The 14,586-nt window shown below is 36.6% G+C and overlaps 1 protein-coding gene across 5 annotated transcripts in view; it reads right to left on the minus strand.

Annotated features, from left to right (window-relative positions):
• The window catches only part of LOC137161463 (melanocortin-2 receptor accessory protein 2-like), a 138,444-nt gene that overhangs the window by 103,422 nt on the left and 20,436 nt on the right, over positions 1-14,586 (minus strand). For 4 of the 5 annotated variants that reach the window (XM_067560745.1, XM_067560738.1, XM_067560737.1 and 1 more), the window contains 5 exons: positions 13,343-13,397; positions 11,826-11,883; positions 11,579-11,672; positions 11,135-11,167; positions 9,886-10,008 (listed from right to left, as the gene is read on the minus strand). In XM_067560745.1, coding sequence (XP_067416846.1) covers positions 9,886-10,008; positions 11,135-11,167; positions 11,579-11,672; positions 11,826-11,883; positions 13,343-13,397 — 363 coding nt within the window. The remainder of the gene's footprint in view (positions 1-9,885; positions 10,009-11,134; positions 11,168-11,578; positions 11,673-11,825; positions 11,884-13,342; positions 13,398-14,586) is intronic. The other variant, XM_067560740.1, reaches the window with a different exon arrangement.

Below are 14,586 nucleotides of genomic sequence, written 5' to 3' on the forward strand. Positions count from 1 at the left end.
TTAACATTTATCATCTCCGTCTAATTAATAGGTCTATACCATCACTGGGATTTCTTTGTTCCCAATATACTTATCTCCTTATTTTCCTTAGTCCTGCCAGACAAAGATTTTTCTGTGATGTCTTTAGTTTCCTTTATCAGTTTTCTACACTTCAGAACTTCCAATTTATACTGGTTGCTTTCTATTTCTCCCTTTCCCATTTGATTAATAGATTATAAAACCAGACGGGACCCTTGGGATCACCTAGTCTGACCTGCACAACACAGACCATAGGACTATCCTGAATTAATTCTTGGTTGAACTACAACATCTCTCTCATAGAAAAACATCCCATTTTGATTTAAAGATTGCCAGGGATGGAGAATCCACCATAACCATTGGTAAACTGTTCTAATGGTTAAATGCCCTTATTAGAAGTAAGGCACAAATTTTTAACAGTAACCACTTCTGGGCTGTATTACCTAGCACCCTGATCCATATGCATTCAAGACCCTATGATTCTGGAGTTATTAACGCAAAACAGGTGGTACGTTTAATATCCAGTTCCACCATCCATCGCCACCCATCTATCTACTCTATCCTTCCTTAACAGGTTATAACCATTTATTTTAACATTCAAATCATGTGAATAGTCTCAACAGGTTCCAGTAATGCCAATTATATCAAATTTCTTCTCAACAGTGAGAATTTCCACTTGCTCATTTGTTACCCAGACTCCTTGCACTGGTGTAAAAGCAATCTATAAAAAACCCTTCTCCTCACATTCTTTGCCACATCAGTTCAATGTGTTTGTTATGTGCGAGGAAGACTTTGTGGAACATGTGGCACATATAGAAGGGATTTCTTTTCTGAAAGGAGGTGCAAAAAGGAACCAAGGTGGACTAAAGATACAAGTGAATTTTCTCAGGACCTTTCCTTGTACATATTTAACTGCAGTTTGGGGTGGTTGGGGGGATGAAATGTGGGGAGAAGAGAGAAAGCCAAGAGCAGGTTTAGTATGACTCAATATAAAATGTCTGTTCAGGTCCTGAAAGATTTTGCTTAAAAAACAAATCATGAAATTAATAAAGAACTGGGAGGGGTAACTGGCTAACGGGTTTCTTCTCAGTCTTTGACTAAGGCATTAAACCAAGATAAATTCTTGATGCAGCTGTTCAGGTGGAAGATAAAGATTATGTACACTTTTGGGAGAGTGGGGAGACAGGGAAGGAAGGAAGGGATAAGAGTAGAAAACCTCCATGTTCTGGCTAAAATTTTCTCTCAGTAAAAATTAGTCTGAAGATCCTAGCCTGAGTATCAGCTTTTCCAAGGTGCATATGGCTATTGCCTTTATTTATATAGTCACTTTACAATAATTTTCAGACTTGCCATGCTATAATGCTTTGTGAAGCCCTAATGTTTTTCCCTACGGTATAAAAACAAAAATTCTACTCTGCATCAGAAAACAAGGATTTTTATATCATGTCACCCTGTCTGAGCCACAAACAAAATCTACATTTCATAAAATACTATTTGATTTGCCTACTGAGTTTCAACTATTGCATATTTTCTGAGGTGATGGCATATCTGTGATTGTAACCCAACTAATTCAGAGTATGATATACACACAGTGTTAGAGAGACAAGGTGGGTAAGATAATATCTTTTATTGAACCAACTTCTCTCTCATCAGCAGTAAGAGATATTTCTCATCCACCTTGTCTCTGTAATATCCTGCGACCGACATTGCTATAACTGCACTGCACACATAGTATTGTCAGTTAAATTCTGTGGTAAGTAGGAATTAAAAAAAAAATGAAGCCCTAGCTGCCCAGGAACACACATGCAATGTTTTTTTCAGCCCATACCAAGCAATGAATCTTTTTAAAAGGGACCTTAGATGAATTTACACTCAAAACTATAGTTTTGAAATGGTGATCAACCATAATGTTCCACACTTTAAAAAAAAAAAAAAAAAAAAAATGAACTAAATGCTTTTTGCAGCATTTTCCACAAAAATGTTGCATCAATGTGCTAGTGTATGGGAACCAGGAAATGAAGCTAGAAAATCTAATGTCATTATCCAAACTGAATGAAGTACAAATAGTAAAGAAAAAGTATTAAACATGAAAAGTAACTTAAGTGGTTTCATATGGATTAATTTAAATTATAAATAACAAAAATATTTTACTTTAAGTATGATTTTTGCCTAATAAGTGTCCCTTTAAAGAGTCTCTTACATACAGGAGATGAAGGTAGCATTGTGTGGAAGTGATTGTCTGTCACCTCTGGGACCTGGGTTTGATTCCAACCTGGCACAGCAGTGTGAATGTGTTGTGATAATCTCAGCCTATCTCCTAATGGGGTGATTGCCATACTGCACACTTTCCAGAAAAACACTGCCAAGAAAATCATGTGAATGACTGGAAGATTAGAACAACTGCTAGGTTTTACAACTGTACTAAGTATATTTTAATGGGTACATTCTGCCTTTATTCTACAATATATGTTCTAACAGAATGCCAGTACCACGGCCATCAACTTTTTGTTTATGCTTTTTTAATGGAGATATGCCTCACTACAGTTAAGCATAAAATCAATAAATTATTCAAATGATTTTCTTTAAAGTATCATCTAATTGCAGAAACATACCTTCTATAAAACATTTGACTTCAAATATCACCAACATTGCAACACAGAACAAAAACTAACAAAAGAGAGGGCATTGTCACCACTTCTATAAGTAACTATTCCTCAAGAAAATCCCTAGCACTTTGTCTTTAAAAAATTGAGGATTAAGCCTGGTGGAATAAATGTCTTTAACCCTCAAATAAGTTATCTTGAAGTGTTTCTCCCTACTGATCAGTCCTGAGATATAACTATGTGGGTTTTTTGGAAATATTAAAAATGAACTCCTTGTAAATTGGTTCCCTTTAGAAATTTACTTAATTCCTCTGCTACCATAACTATTTAACTTGATTTTGTCTTACCAACACAAGAAGAAAACATTCTACAGCAAGTTTGAGAAGAGTTCTTCACAGACATGTTTTGATTTCCATACATATCCGGATTTCCATACAGAAGGCCATATCAAATGCAACAAAATAAATGTTGTATGTCAATTAAAAAGTCAGTTAAAATCTATAGCAAATAAGTCAATTCCTTAAATTAAGAACTACTTTTTCCATTGCTTCATTCTCAAACCATCAAATCACTGATGGTGAGCCCCAGGGAAATCTTTTCATTCTTCCATTTGAATAAAAATGTTTTTTGCAAAATGGTAACTAAAGACTGGAGGCAACGATGTTTGGCAAACAAAGATATATACATTTTGCTGGACTTTTTAAAAAAACTGTAATAGTTTTCAATTTGTGTAACTTGAAATAGAGCACCAAAGGGGTCAGACTTTGTAAGTACAGCAGGGAAATTCTTTCCAAAGAACTCTGGAAAATGTGGCTATTTGTGCAATTTCAAAAGCAAAAGTTGTACTCTTAGAAGTATTTTTAGAGAGCCCAGGGAGAAATTCTCTTGATAGATGATTTGCCAATACCTAAATCACTCCAACCTTCCCTTTACTTTCATTGCAGATAATTAACACAGAAATCCCACAACCCTCTTTCAACATATAGAATCGTATGTGAAGAGAAATTTGGGCTGGAAGGGACCTTAATAGGTAATCTAGTCCAGTCTCCTGCACTGAAGCAGAACTAAGAATTATCTAGACCATTCTGGACATGTGTTTATCTAACCTGTTCTGTCATTGGTTGTGGAAACTCTTAAAAACCTCCACCTCTAGGTAATTTGTTCCAGAGCTTAACTACCCTGACAGTTAGGAAGCCTTTCCTAATGTCTAACCTAAATCTCCATTGCTGCAATTTAAGCCCACTGCTTCTTGTCCTGTCCTAAATGGTTAAGGAGAACAATTTATCACTCTCCTTTTTAGAACAACTTTTTACATACTTGAAGACTTATCAGGTTCTCCCTCTCCCACGCCCCACCTTCTCCAGACTACACAAACCCTATTTTTTAAATCTTCCCTCAGAGGTCATGTTTTCTAGACCTTTGATCATTTTTGTTGCTCTCCTCTAAACTCTCTCCAATTTGTCCACATCTTTCCCAAAGTGTGGTGCCCAGAACTGGACACAATACTCCAGTTGAGACCTTACTGGTACTGAGTAGAGTGAAATAATTATTTCTCATGTCTTGCTTATAACACTTCTGGCTAATATAGCCCATAAATGTTGACACCCATTTAGACTGTGATCTACTATAACGCTCAGATCTTTTTCTGCAGTATCCTTCCTAGACAGTAATTTCCCTTTTGTATTTGTAAAATTGATTATTCCTTCCTATGTGCAGTACTTTGCATTTGTCCTTATTGAATTTCATCCTATTTACTTCAGACCATTCTCCAGTTTGTCAAGATCATGTTGAATTCTAATCCTGTCCTCCAAAGCACTTGTAACCCCTCACAGCTTGGTATCACCTGCCAACTTTTTAAGTGTACTTTCTATGCCATTATCCAAATCATTAATGAAGATACTGAATAGAATCAGACCCAGGACAGATCTCTTCAGGACCCCAGTCAATATGACCTTCCAGCTTGATTGTGAACCATTGATAACTATTCTCCGAGTATGGTTTTCCAACCAATTATACACCTACCTTATAGTAAGTTCATCTAAGCTATATATTTCCCTAGTTTGTTTATGAGAGGGTCATGTGAGGCAGTATGAAAAGTCTTACTAAAAAAAAAAATATCACATTTTCTGCTTCCCCTATCCACAAGGCTAGTCACCTATCAAAGAAATATAATATGCTGATTTGACATTTTTCTTGACAAATCCATGTTGACCATTACTTATCACCATATCTTCTACGGGCTTACAAAGTGATTGCTTTATGATTAGCTCCATTATCTTTTCAAGTACTGAAGTTAAGATGACTGGTCTATAATTCCCTGGGTTGTCCTTATTTTCCTTTTTATAGATGGATATTTTAAATGAATATACATAAAGTAAATAGCCACTAGGAAAAAAAAACCAGACAAGTTCAAAACAAGAGTCTCAAATCTCAATTACCACTACAGTTAAATCAATAAAAAATATTTGATGCAGAGAGACCCTAAAGGCATAGCAGAAGCTTATTTAAAAATTCAAACAAGTAAATGCTACAGAAATAAATCAAAAGCAAGAAAATTCTTACATATTATGCGGAAAGATAAGTCAGAATTTATACATGCTATATGGACTCTCTCCTCAGGCCCTATGCCACCAGCACTCCTAGCTATCTTCATGATACCACTGACTTCCTGAGAAAACTACAATCCATCGGTGATCTCCCAGAAAACACCATCCTAGCCATTATGGATGTAGAAGCTCTCTACACCAACATTCCACATCAAGATGGACTACAAGCCATCAGGAACATTTTCCCTGGTGATGATATGTCACACCTGGTAGCTGAACTTTGTGACTTTGTCCTGACCCACAACTACTTCAGATCTGGAGCCAATCTATACCTTCAAGTCAGTGGCACAGTTGTGTGCACCCGCATGGTCCCACAGTATGCCAACATTTTTATGGCTGACCTAGAACAACACTTCCTCAAAACTCGTCTCCAAGCACCTCTCCTTTACCTACGCTACACTGATGACATTTTCATCATCTGGACCCACGGAAAAGAGTCCCTCGAAGAATTCCACCAGGATTTCAATAATTTCCACCCCACTATCAACCTCAGCCTAGACCAGTCCACACAAGAAATCCACTTCCTGGACACTACAATACAAAAAAAGGATGGTCACATTAATGCCACCCTATACTGAAAACCAACTGACCGCAGTACATATCTTCGTGCCTCCAGCTTCCACCCTGGACACGTTACATGATCCATTGTCTACAGCCAAGCCTTAATATACAACCGGATTTGCTCCGATCCCTCAGACAGAGACAAACACCTATAGGATCACCATAAAACATTCTTAAAACTACAATACCCACCTGGAAAGGTGAAGAAACAAATTGACAGAGCCAGACAGGTACCCAGAAGTCACCTACTACTGGACAGACCCAACAAAGAAAACAACAGAACACCACTGGCCATCACCTACAGCCCCCAACTAAAATCTCTACAATACATCATTAAGGATCTACAACCTATCCTAGCAGATGATCCCTCACTTGCTCAAGCTGTGGGAGGAAGACCTATCCTTGCTTACAGATAGCCCCCCAACCTGAAGCAAATACTCACCAACAACCGTACACCATACAACAAAAACACTAACCCAGGAACATACCCCTGCAACATACCCCGTTGCCAGCTCTGCCCACACATCAACTCTAGTGACACCATCACAGATCCTAGCCACACCATAAGGAGCTCATTCACCTGCACATCCACTTATGTAATATATGCCATCACATGCCAGCAATGCCCTTCTGCCATGTACTCTGGCCAAACCGGACTGTCACTACGCAAAAGAATAAATGGACACAAAACAGACATAAAAAATGGTAACATCCATAAACCAGTCGGAGAGCACTTCAATCTCCCAGGACACTCTGTAGCTGACTTGAAAGTTGCCATACTTCTACAAAAAAAACTTCAAAAACAGACTTCAAAGAGAAACTGCAAAACTGGAACTCATATGCAAACTTGACACAATCAAACTGGCTCTAAATAGGGACTTGGAATGGTTCTCTCATTACAAGAAGTAATTGTCACTGTTCACACATTCTCACCTCCTAATCAATGGTTGTGAATAGGCCTCAACTACTCTAACTGAATGGACTTTGCTTATATCTACCTTCCCCATTGTTGTTCCTTACCCTTGGATGTATATATATACCTCCTATCTGATTTCCATTCCTTACATCTGAGGAAGTGGGTTACAGCCCATGAAAGCTTATGCCTGCAGAAATTAAATTTGTTGGTCTTTAAAGTGCTACAGGACTCTCATTGTTTTTTCAGAATTTATAGAGCACTAGAAAAATTTTCCCATTAAGCCCAAAGCAATTTTTATTAAAGAAAATGTCTCCTCATTACATGATGTAATCAACAGGAAACAAATAGCAACACAAAAACAGTTGGAAAAAAATGAGAGCATAAATGGAAACCAATGTGGAGAGACCATTACCTCACTGAGTAACCTGACACCCCCAAACGGGGTATCTCATTCAAGTTACGTGATAGTATGGAAACGTTGCAATATGGTCCCTTGCATTGGAATACATGAGTAATGCCGACAAAATACATACTGCCAATCTTGAACATACCACAATTCAGTTGGAAATCTAATATTTCAAGACAGCATGCCTTTTTCCCAATCTGTCCATAGATTTTTTTCCCCCTACAGTTCAATCTGAAAAGAAACTTAATATGTTTTAAACCTGAGTTAAATAGTTTTTCAAAAAGAGAACAGAGTATAATCAGAGGGAGCAGAGATTTGGGGAAGAGGGGTACTGAAAGGTGCCAGTTGAGGATCACTGGACCTGAGTTTCTCGACTCCAGTGCAAATTCAAGAAGCACAGGAGCCATGCCCACTCCCCTCCCTGACATTTCCCCCACCACTTACACATGGGGAGAGGGCATGTGGTTACATGGCTCACAGTGGCCTTGCAGACCAGAGAACCCAACTCTCAGTGCATAATCTTAGGCATATGAGTACATTTTTACAGAATTAGGGGCTAAATCTTTTGGCTCCATGTTTCTGATCAAAGAAGTCATCTCTTTACAGAAAGATTTCTACTAGTATACAAGGTTTCTTTTTTATAGCCCCATTAAACCAAAAGATAGATTATTAATGTAACTGGCTACATTGAATACTATTTCTTATTCAGAGATTCTCCTTTACTACACTTCTGATTAAAGGTTTCTGTAACCTGCAAAATTAGGAATCATCTGTCTTGAACAAACTTCAACTTCATTTATCTGATCTTCTCATCAAAGAATTACTGAACCTCTTACACAAAGCTTGCTCGTTACTGTCTATGAACTTGATCACTTGAACTCTAGATTATTTGAACAACGATTCTCTAGGAAATTTTTTTCTGTGCCTCAGAAAAATGTAAGGAAGTACCAGTTTCCCACACTGTTATTTTAACAACATCATATCTGCTCATTTAGAGGCAGTAGAAAAAGCAGGGCATTACAGAGTGAGGGATGTTACTTGCTACCACTATGTATGCAGACTGAAAGGGCTATTTAAGACTAAATCAAAACCCAAATCAAAACTCAAAAGTTTTTCTTTTGGGGGCTTAAATTTTGGATTTTGAGAGCCAGGGGGTTGGCTCTCAGGGTTTTTCTGCACACAATATCAGAGGTATTTAGAAGCATTTATTCTGAGATTCCTAAAATAGTTTTCAAGATTCTTTTCCTTTCTTCCCACCCTAGAAACTGGGGAAACCTATACAAACAGAAAGCTCCTTCCAAATCAGCACAATTTAAAGCCACAGAATAACCAGAAAATTCATGATAGCAAGAAAAATAACTCAATTTTAAAGTGGAGACATGTCTGATTAACTAAATTACCTGGAATATTACATGATTTTGCATATATCCGGCTGGAGGCAAAAATCTCTTGTATCTCAGTACATCTGTGGAATAAGTCTTTAAAAACTGTTACAATTTTTTAAATTCAAATTGGGACCTCTGCCGCCAGCCTATAGCTATCCCTTCCCCTAGTTTCATTCAGAGTCATCCATAAATAAGCATAGCCTGTGAGGATATTGCTTCATTTTTAAAAATTCCATTTTATTTTAATAATGTATATTTCAGAAATATTAAAAAGAAAGGTGAACAACACAGGTTATATTCCACATAGTAGAGAACTTAGTTAACTGGAGCTGTCTCCACTTGAAAAATTGGGATAAGTTTTCTTGCTACAAGCACAATCCCTTATATTTATAAAATCTGATTTCAGGGAGTCAATAGATTCTGAAGCTGAATTCACTACCATTAAGAAAATGATCTTTCACATAAGAAAATAAGCTTAGAAAGATGTACTGAGTGCCTCTTTCCATTGGCTTTGTCAGACCACATTAATACCCAATGACTAGGGCTCTTAATTTTGGGATGGGAAGGATCAAAGTGTAAAGCACCACGTATACCTGGCAAAGAGACTAATGTACCTTGGATTAATTTATGATAACCCAGAATTTTTTTGTCAAATAAAAAGATGATCTCAAACAAGTAGCTTTTGAACAGGGGCATACAGAGGGATCAACATTGGCCAAACAGATCACCATAAAACACCTTAAGCACTGGCAAGACGGATTTCAAGAATATAGGGCACTTTGCGCCACATGCTTAGAAACACCAAGTTCCCTGGGTACAGTGTCTATCTGCATGATTTCTCTATCCCAAAAAGGATGCATCTGTAGTAACTACAATTTGAACTGAAGGCATTCCTTAGCTGATAATTGCCATCAAGCTATCACTAACCCTAAGAGGCACAGAGGTCATCCATCACCCAAATGCAATGTTCCCTGCATTGCTTGCTTTTACTGGGATATCAATGTCCACTGATGTTTTCTCAAGTGGCTATGACGCAGAGGTATTGTGATGAGATCCAACACTGACAGAATGGTCCAATCTGTCATCTGCCAGCTCTCCCATGGTTTTTTTTTTTTGCAGATCAGAGAGGTCTTGGATTCTGCCCTCGGACAAGAAGCTTTCACTACAGCTCCGTCTAGCAGGGTTTCTATATACCCTTGATCAGAAAACCTCTTTGGAACAGGCTGAAGGCTTGACTATAAAAGGCAAAAGGACAGGATAAAGATTTGTGCCCCACCCTTGGGAATCCTATTTCGGACCGCTTGGTAAAATAGGCCTGGAAGGTCCTTGCCTCAAATGTGGTTTAGAAGAGAAATGCGTTGTCCTGTATAACAAATGAAAGACTATTTACCTCTGTCTGTGCACCTGATAAATGAATTGTGACTCTCAAGTGGCTGTCCCAATTTACTCCAAGGAATATTATCTTTTTTCTTCAGGACAACCTCCACCTTTCCCACTTTTTCAGAAATGTGTACTTAAAAAAAAAAAAAAAAAAAAAAGAAAAGAAAAGAGAAGAACGCTGGTGAAATTTTGCATGAAGTTATTTTATTTAGTTTCATTATAATTAAGTTCAGTAAGTACTAGAATCTAATCTCCTCTCATAACATACAAAATTACTGTGCTAAATTAAAATGCCAAATCAAACATACTTCCAGGCCTCCTTGACACGCTTCACTGTATTCTTAAAAACAATAGCTTAGTATGAATGACTAATAAAGAATTTACTGTATATTTACTAAGTACATTTTGCTCATCTGGCCAAGTTAATGCTCATGATTTCAGAGTTACCAATTAATGATAAATAGTACCACTTTTTCTATATCACATAAGTGACAACCCCCTCTATTGTACAACTATATTTCAATAAACAGATGAATTTAAAAAAAACTGAGTAACAATCTAATACAAAGTCCTGTATGCAAATATACCACAGAATACGTTTCTAAGCACTAAGAAACACATTTTAAATATGCCTGTGGGGACTGGAACAATGATATTCTATCTTTAATATTTCCAAGGCATCTATATGTATTCACCTCAAAACTTCAGTATCTAACTAGGATGATTCAAGCAAGCAAGCTGACAGTTCAGGAAGACAGCTGGGCCTAGATAACTGTTAGAAAGCATACTTTTAAAAAATCCACACACAATTTGTTAACTCTCCAGATACTTTACTGAATACTGCTCTGATTTTACAGTGAGTCCTTTATTATAAATGATATATGCACGCAGAAAAAATAGAGAGGCCCACTCACAGCACACCAATATTTTCCCTGACAATTATATTTTCTTTTGAACTACTGCACCTTAGAACTATATTCTTAATGTTAGCATGACATTAATACCATGCAGAATCCCTTGGAAGTTGTACATTCATTCCTGTGGCTTCAAATACCATAACACTGGAAAACTAAGTTTCGTTGGACTGTCCAAAATGGTGTGCTGTGTCAGAACATTAATCATAGGCAAAGGTATTATTGATCTGTTGAATATTTGCTAGCAAGATGGAGAAGGGAAGAGAAAAGTAGAGAAACTTAAGTTGACATGTTTTGACATTAATGGGGTAAAGAACTGGGGAAGAAGGGGAGGGCCCATCTTACCTGCAATGTCCTCTTGAACTGCATAACTCAGCTCTAAAATGAAGAAAAAGCACATCCTCTTATTTAGATATAACTGGAAATCAAATGGCCTTCTGCTTTTATATTTATCAGCATCATTCACTTACTGTGAAGTGATTCTAAAAAACATTTTAAGTTTTTGTTATTACAGCTCATTCTATACACCTTGGAACAATACAAAGAACTTTAGATGTCAAAAAGTAGACATTCACTATAAATTTATATCTTTAAGGTGACAAATATGGCACAATTTACTTAACTCCAGAGTATCATTATCTAAATTAACATCTTTTATGGGAAATGTAGAAGCATAAGATGTAAAAATAAACCTATACACAAACACATTGACTACCAGGTTGGGAGGGAGGGAAGGACTAAACTCTTGGTAGATTTTAATGTTTTCCAATGCAAAACTAAAGCACTTACCAATGTGCAAGAGATATGAATAATTCCTCAGAATGATGTCTACTCTCAGCTTACCATCTTGATGGTCAACTATCACCATTTCTGAATTTATGCCCTTATATAAAAAAAGGAAATTATTTACAGCAATTTCAATTTAATTTCAAATTTATTTTTGAACGTAAGAACAATGCTAGAGAACTCATAGGACATATGACCGTATTTACAATAAGATTTCATGGCTTTCTTTTCTTTTGATAAATGCATTTACCTTTTGTTTAGTGTATATGACAACTGTGACCAAATAATCTGTTTGGAACCACTCATAGCTGTAAAATATTAAGAAAAAAGGAGTTATTTTTGTGGGTATACAAAAAATACATTTAAATGGCAAGAACGTCCAAGCAGACATTTCTATGAAATTACCTACCAAATATATATTTTATATCTTGAGAAATCTAAAACTGATTTTAAGGAAGGATATTCAAACATTAAAAAAATGAGAACTCTGGTTATCCATCATTAGTTAGCATACCGCAGTTAATCATATTATTAGAAAGTACAATTTAGCAAGAATGTGCATAAGATTTGTACTAAATGTATGAATGGTATGAATGTGTACACAACTGCACGTGACTGGTCTAAAGAGACTAGTTATTGATGACAGACATTCAAGTAAAATGAGCAGTTCATTCTTTGGATGAATAGAAATAATTTAAGAGGCCTTTCGGTCATGTGATGTACATAGTACTACACTCACCTCTATTTTCATTTCCCATGGATCCTGTCCGATTTCTAGGATGGGTGGTTTCAGTATTAGATATACAATACTGATGAATGTTTAAGTATTAATATACAATATTTAAGTTCCAACAAGAATTTGAGTTTAGTCTTACATTATCATACTCATCTTTTAGACTAAAGGACAAGAAAGCAAAACCCTGAAACTTACTGCAAATGAGAATGTTTGCAAGTAGATTAGTTCTTTTTGTAGTTTGTCTGAGTTGTCCTCTCTTCCCTATTTATCTCAGTCCCTATACCAATGCTGGGATTCACAACTTCTTGCACAAACCCTGAGGCAGACTAGGGAAAGGGAAAAAACAAAGTGGTTGGGGGAGTGGAATCAACCCCGAATGGCAGACAGTGCACAGGACATCCAAACAGCCCCCTGTAGTCACTGTTCTATGGGCTTTTAGCCATTAGATCAACATGATCAGAATCAGACTTGCCACTTCATATATATTCCATGGTCTGGTCCCATTCTACACTAGCCTACATGGAGCCATGAGTTCTGCTACACAGCGAGCCTCCACAATACTATACACTGGTGGGTTTAGTTCAGCATGTATACTGCACATACCTATTGGCCTTTAAAAAATTGTAATATCAGAAAATAATTCCACACTAACAAAATAAATACTGGATGCTGATCAAATATAGAAAAATTCAAGTCAGTAATATTTATTGCACTACAGAGAAACATAGATGGGGAGGCACCCTGAATCAAGAACTAACTTTATATTTATGTAGAAGGCAGCATAGGGCAAAGAATAGTGCAAAGTCACTAAACATACATTCTGTTCTCCCACATTTCTATAGACTCATTGTGGGACCTCAAGCAAGACACTGAGCATTTGTTTCCCTAACTGTAAGACACGATAATAATACATACCCACCTAAATAAAGCACTTTGAGATTTATGGATTAGAGTACTCTGAATTTGCTAATAATATACATTATTTAACAAAACGTATAGAAAATGTGTACTATAAAAATATAGATAAATACCTTGGAGTTAAATCTTTGGAAGAAGAATCCAATACTTTAATTTTAGGAAGCATCCCTACAAAAAAAAAAAATCAGAATTCATTAACACATTTACACTGATATTCACCCACTCAAGAGTGTTAACATCTAGTCCTAGTAAGAATGAAATCCAGAAAGTTTTAAAACTAAAATCATGCTATAACTACAACTCTTTGATATTTGGTGTTTGCATTTCCATTAGTAATAAGGCATTCATAGGCTTTTTCGCAATTGCCCCCTGATAAATGAGTTCCAGGCCCCCCAAAAACTAACTTCCACTTCAGACACTTGTTTTCAATGCAACTGGTAAACCACAGAAAACTTTGGTGTACAAGTTTGCCAAGTCATACTGGAATTGGCACATGTTTCTGCAATATGCTTTGGGAAGCCAGTAATATGTAATTGTATGTATTAGCATATTCTTAACTGTCTGTCTTATATTTTACTTTATTTAACTTTCAAAGTATTAGAATGATAGCCCCAGCTAACTTACCCAAACAGATTTAGACATGTTTGCTTACAGAATTCCAAAAAATAAAAATAAATAAATAAGAGTGACTTTTAGGTATGAAGCATACATTAATTCAGCTTTAACATCAGTCAGCCAAGCAGAGACTTGCAAGCATTTTAAATCTTGCTTTATACTACGCATATTGCTAGACATCTCCGTAGTGTTCAGCTAGCTGCTTTTATAAATAGCTTTTATTTTAGTGTTTTTCCACTTTTTAACCAGTGACCTGAACCGAAGTCTGAGAAACTGCTAGTGGGGACGATCACTATTCAGTTTGTTTGGAGAACAACCATATAGATCTCTGATCTAAGGGAGACAGACAGAATAATTTTCAGGCAAAAATCTAAAATGAGAACTTAAATTAAAGTGATTTCAATTCTCCTTCCTAAACACCAATACAAAGAAACTGAACGGGTAATTGTGCGCATAAAGAAAAAGGAACAGCCTGAAATGTTGTGTGTCCATGACAACTAGTGGGGGGGCAGGATTTCTAGTGGAACAGGCCTAGGCAGAATGAAGGGCAAAAACAGAGTTGGGAAGGGATGGTTATTGCCGTGGATGGCTGGTTGTTATTAAAACTAGAGCAGGGATTTTATGCCAGGCAAGACCACTCCCTTGAGTAACCAATGTGATGTTTTCCTGAAATTAATTTGATGAATTGCCAGTTCTCTCTTACACACTTTTATGATGACCTGGAGCAGACCATGCTCTGATT

This window comes from Emydura macquarii, unplaced genomic scaffold, assembly GCF_026122565.2.
Source record: "Emydura macquarii macquarii isolate MOO-44397 ecotype Brisbane River unplaced genomic scaffold, CSIRO-AGI_Emac_v2 contig_2297, whole genome shotgun sequence".
NCBI classification, from domain to species: domain Eukaryota; kingdom Metazoa; phylum Chordata; order Testudines; family Chelidae; genus Emydura; species Emydura macquarii.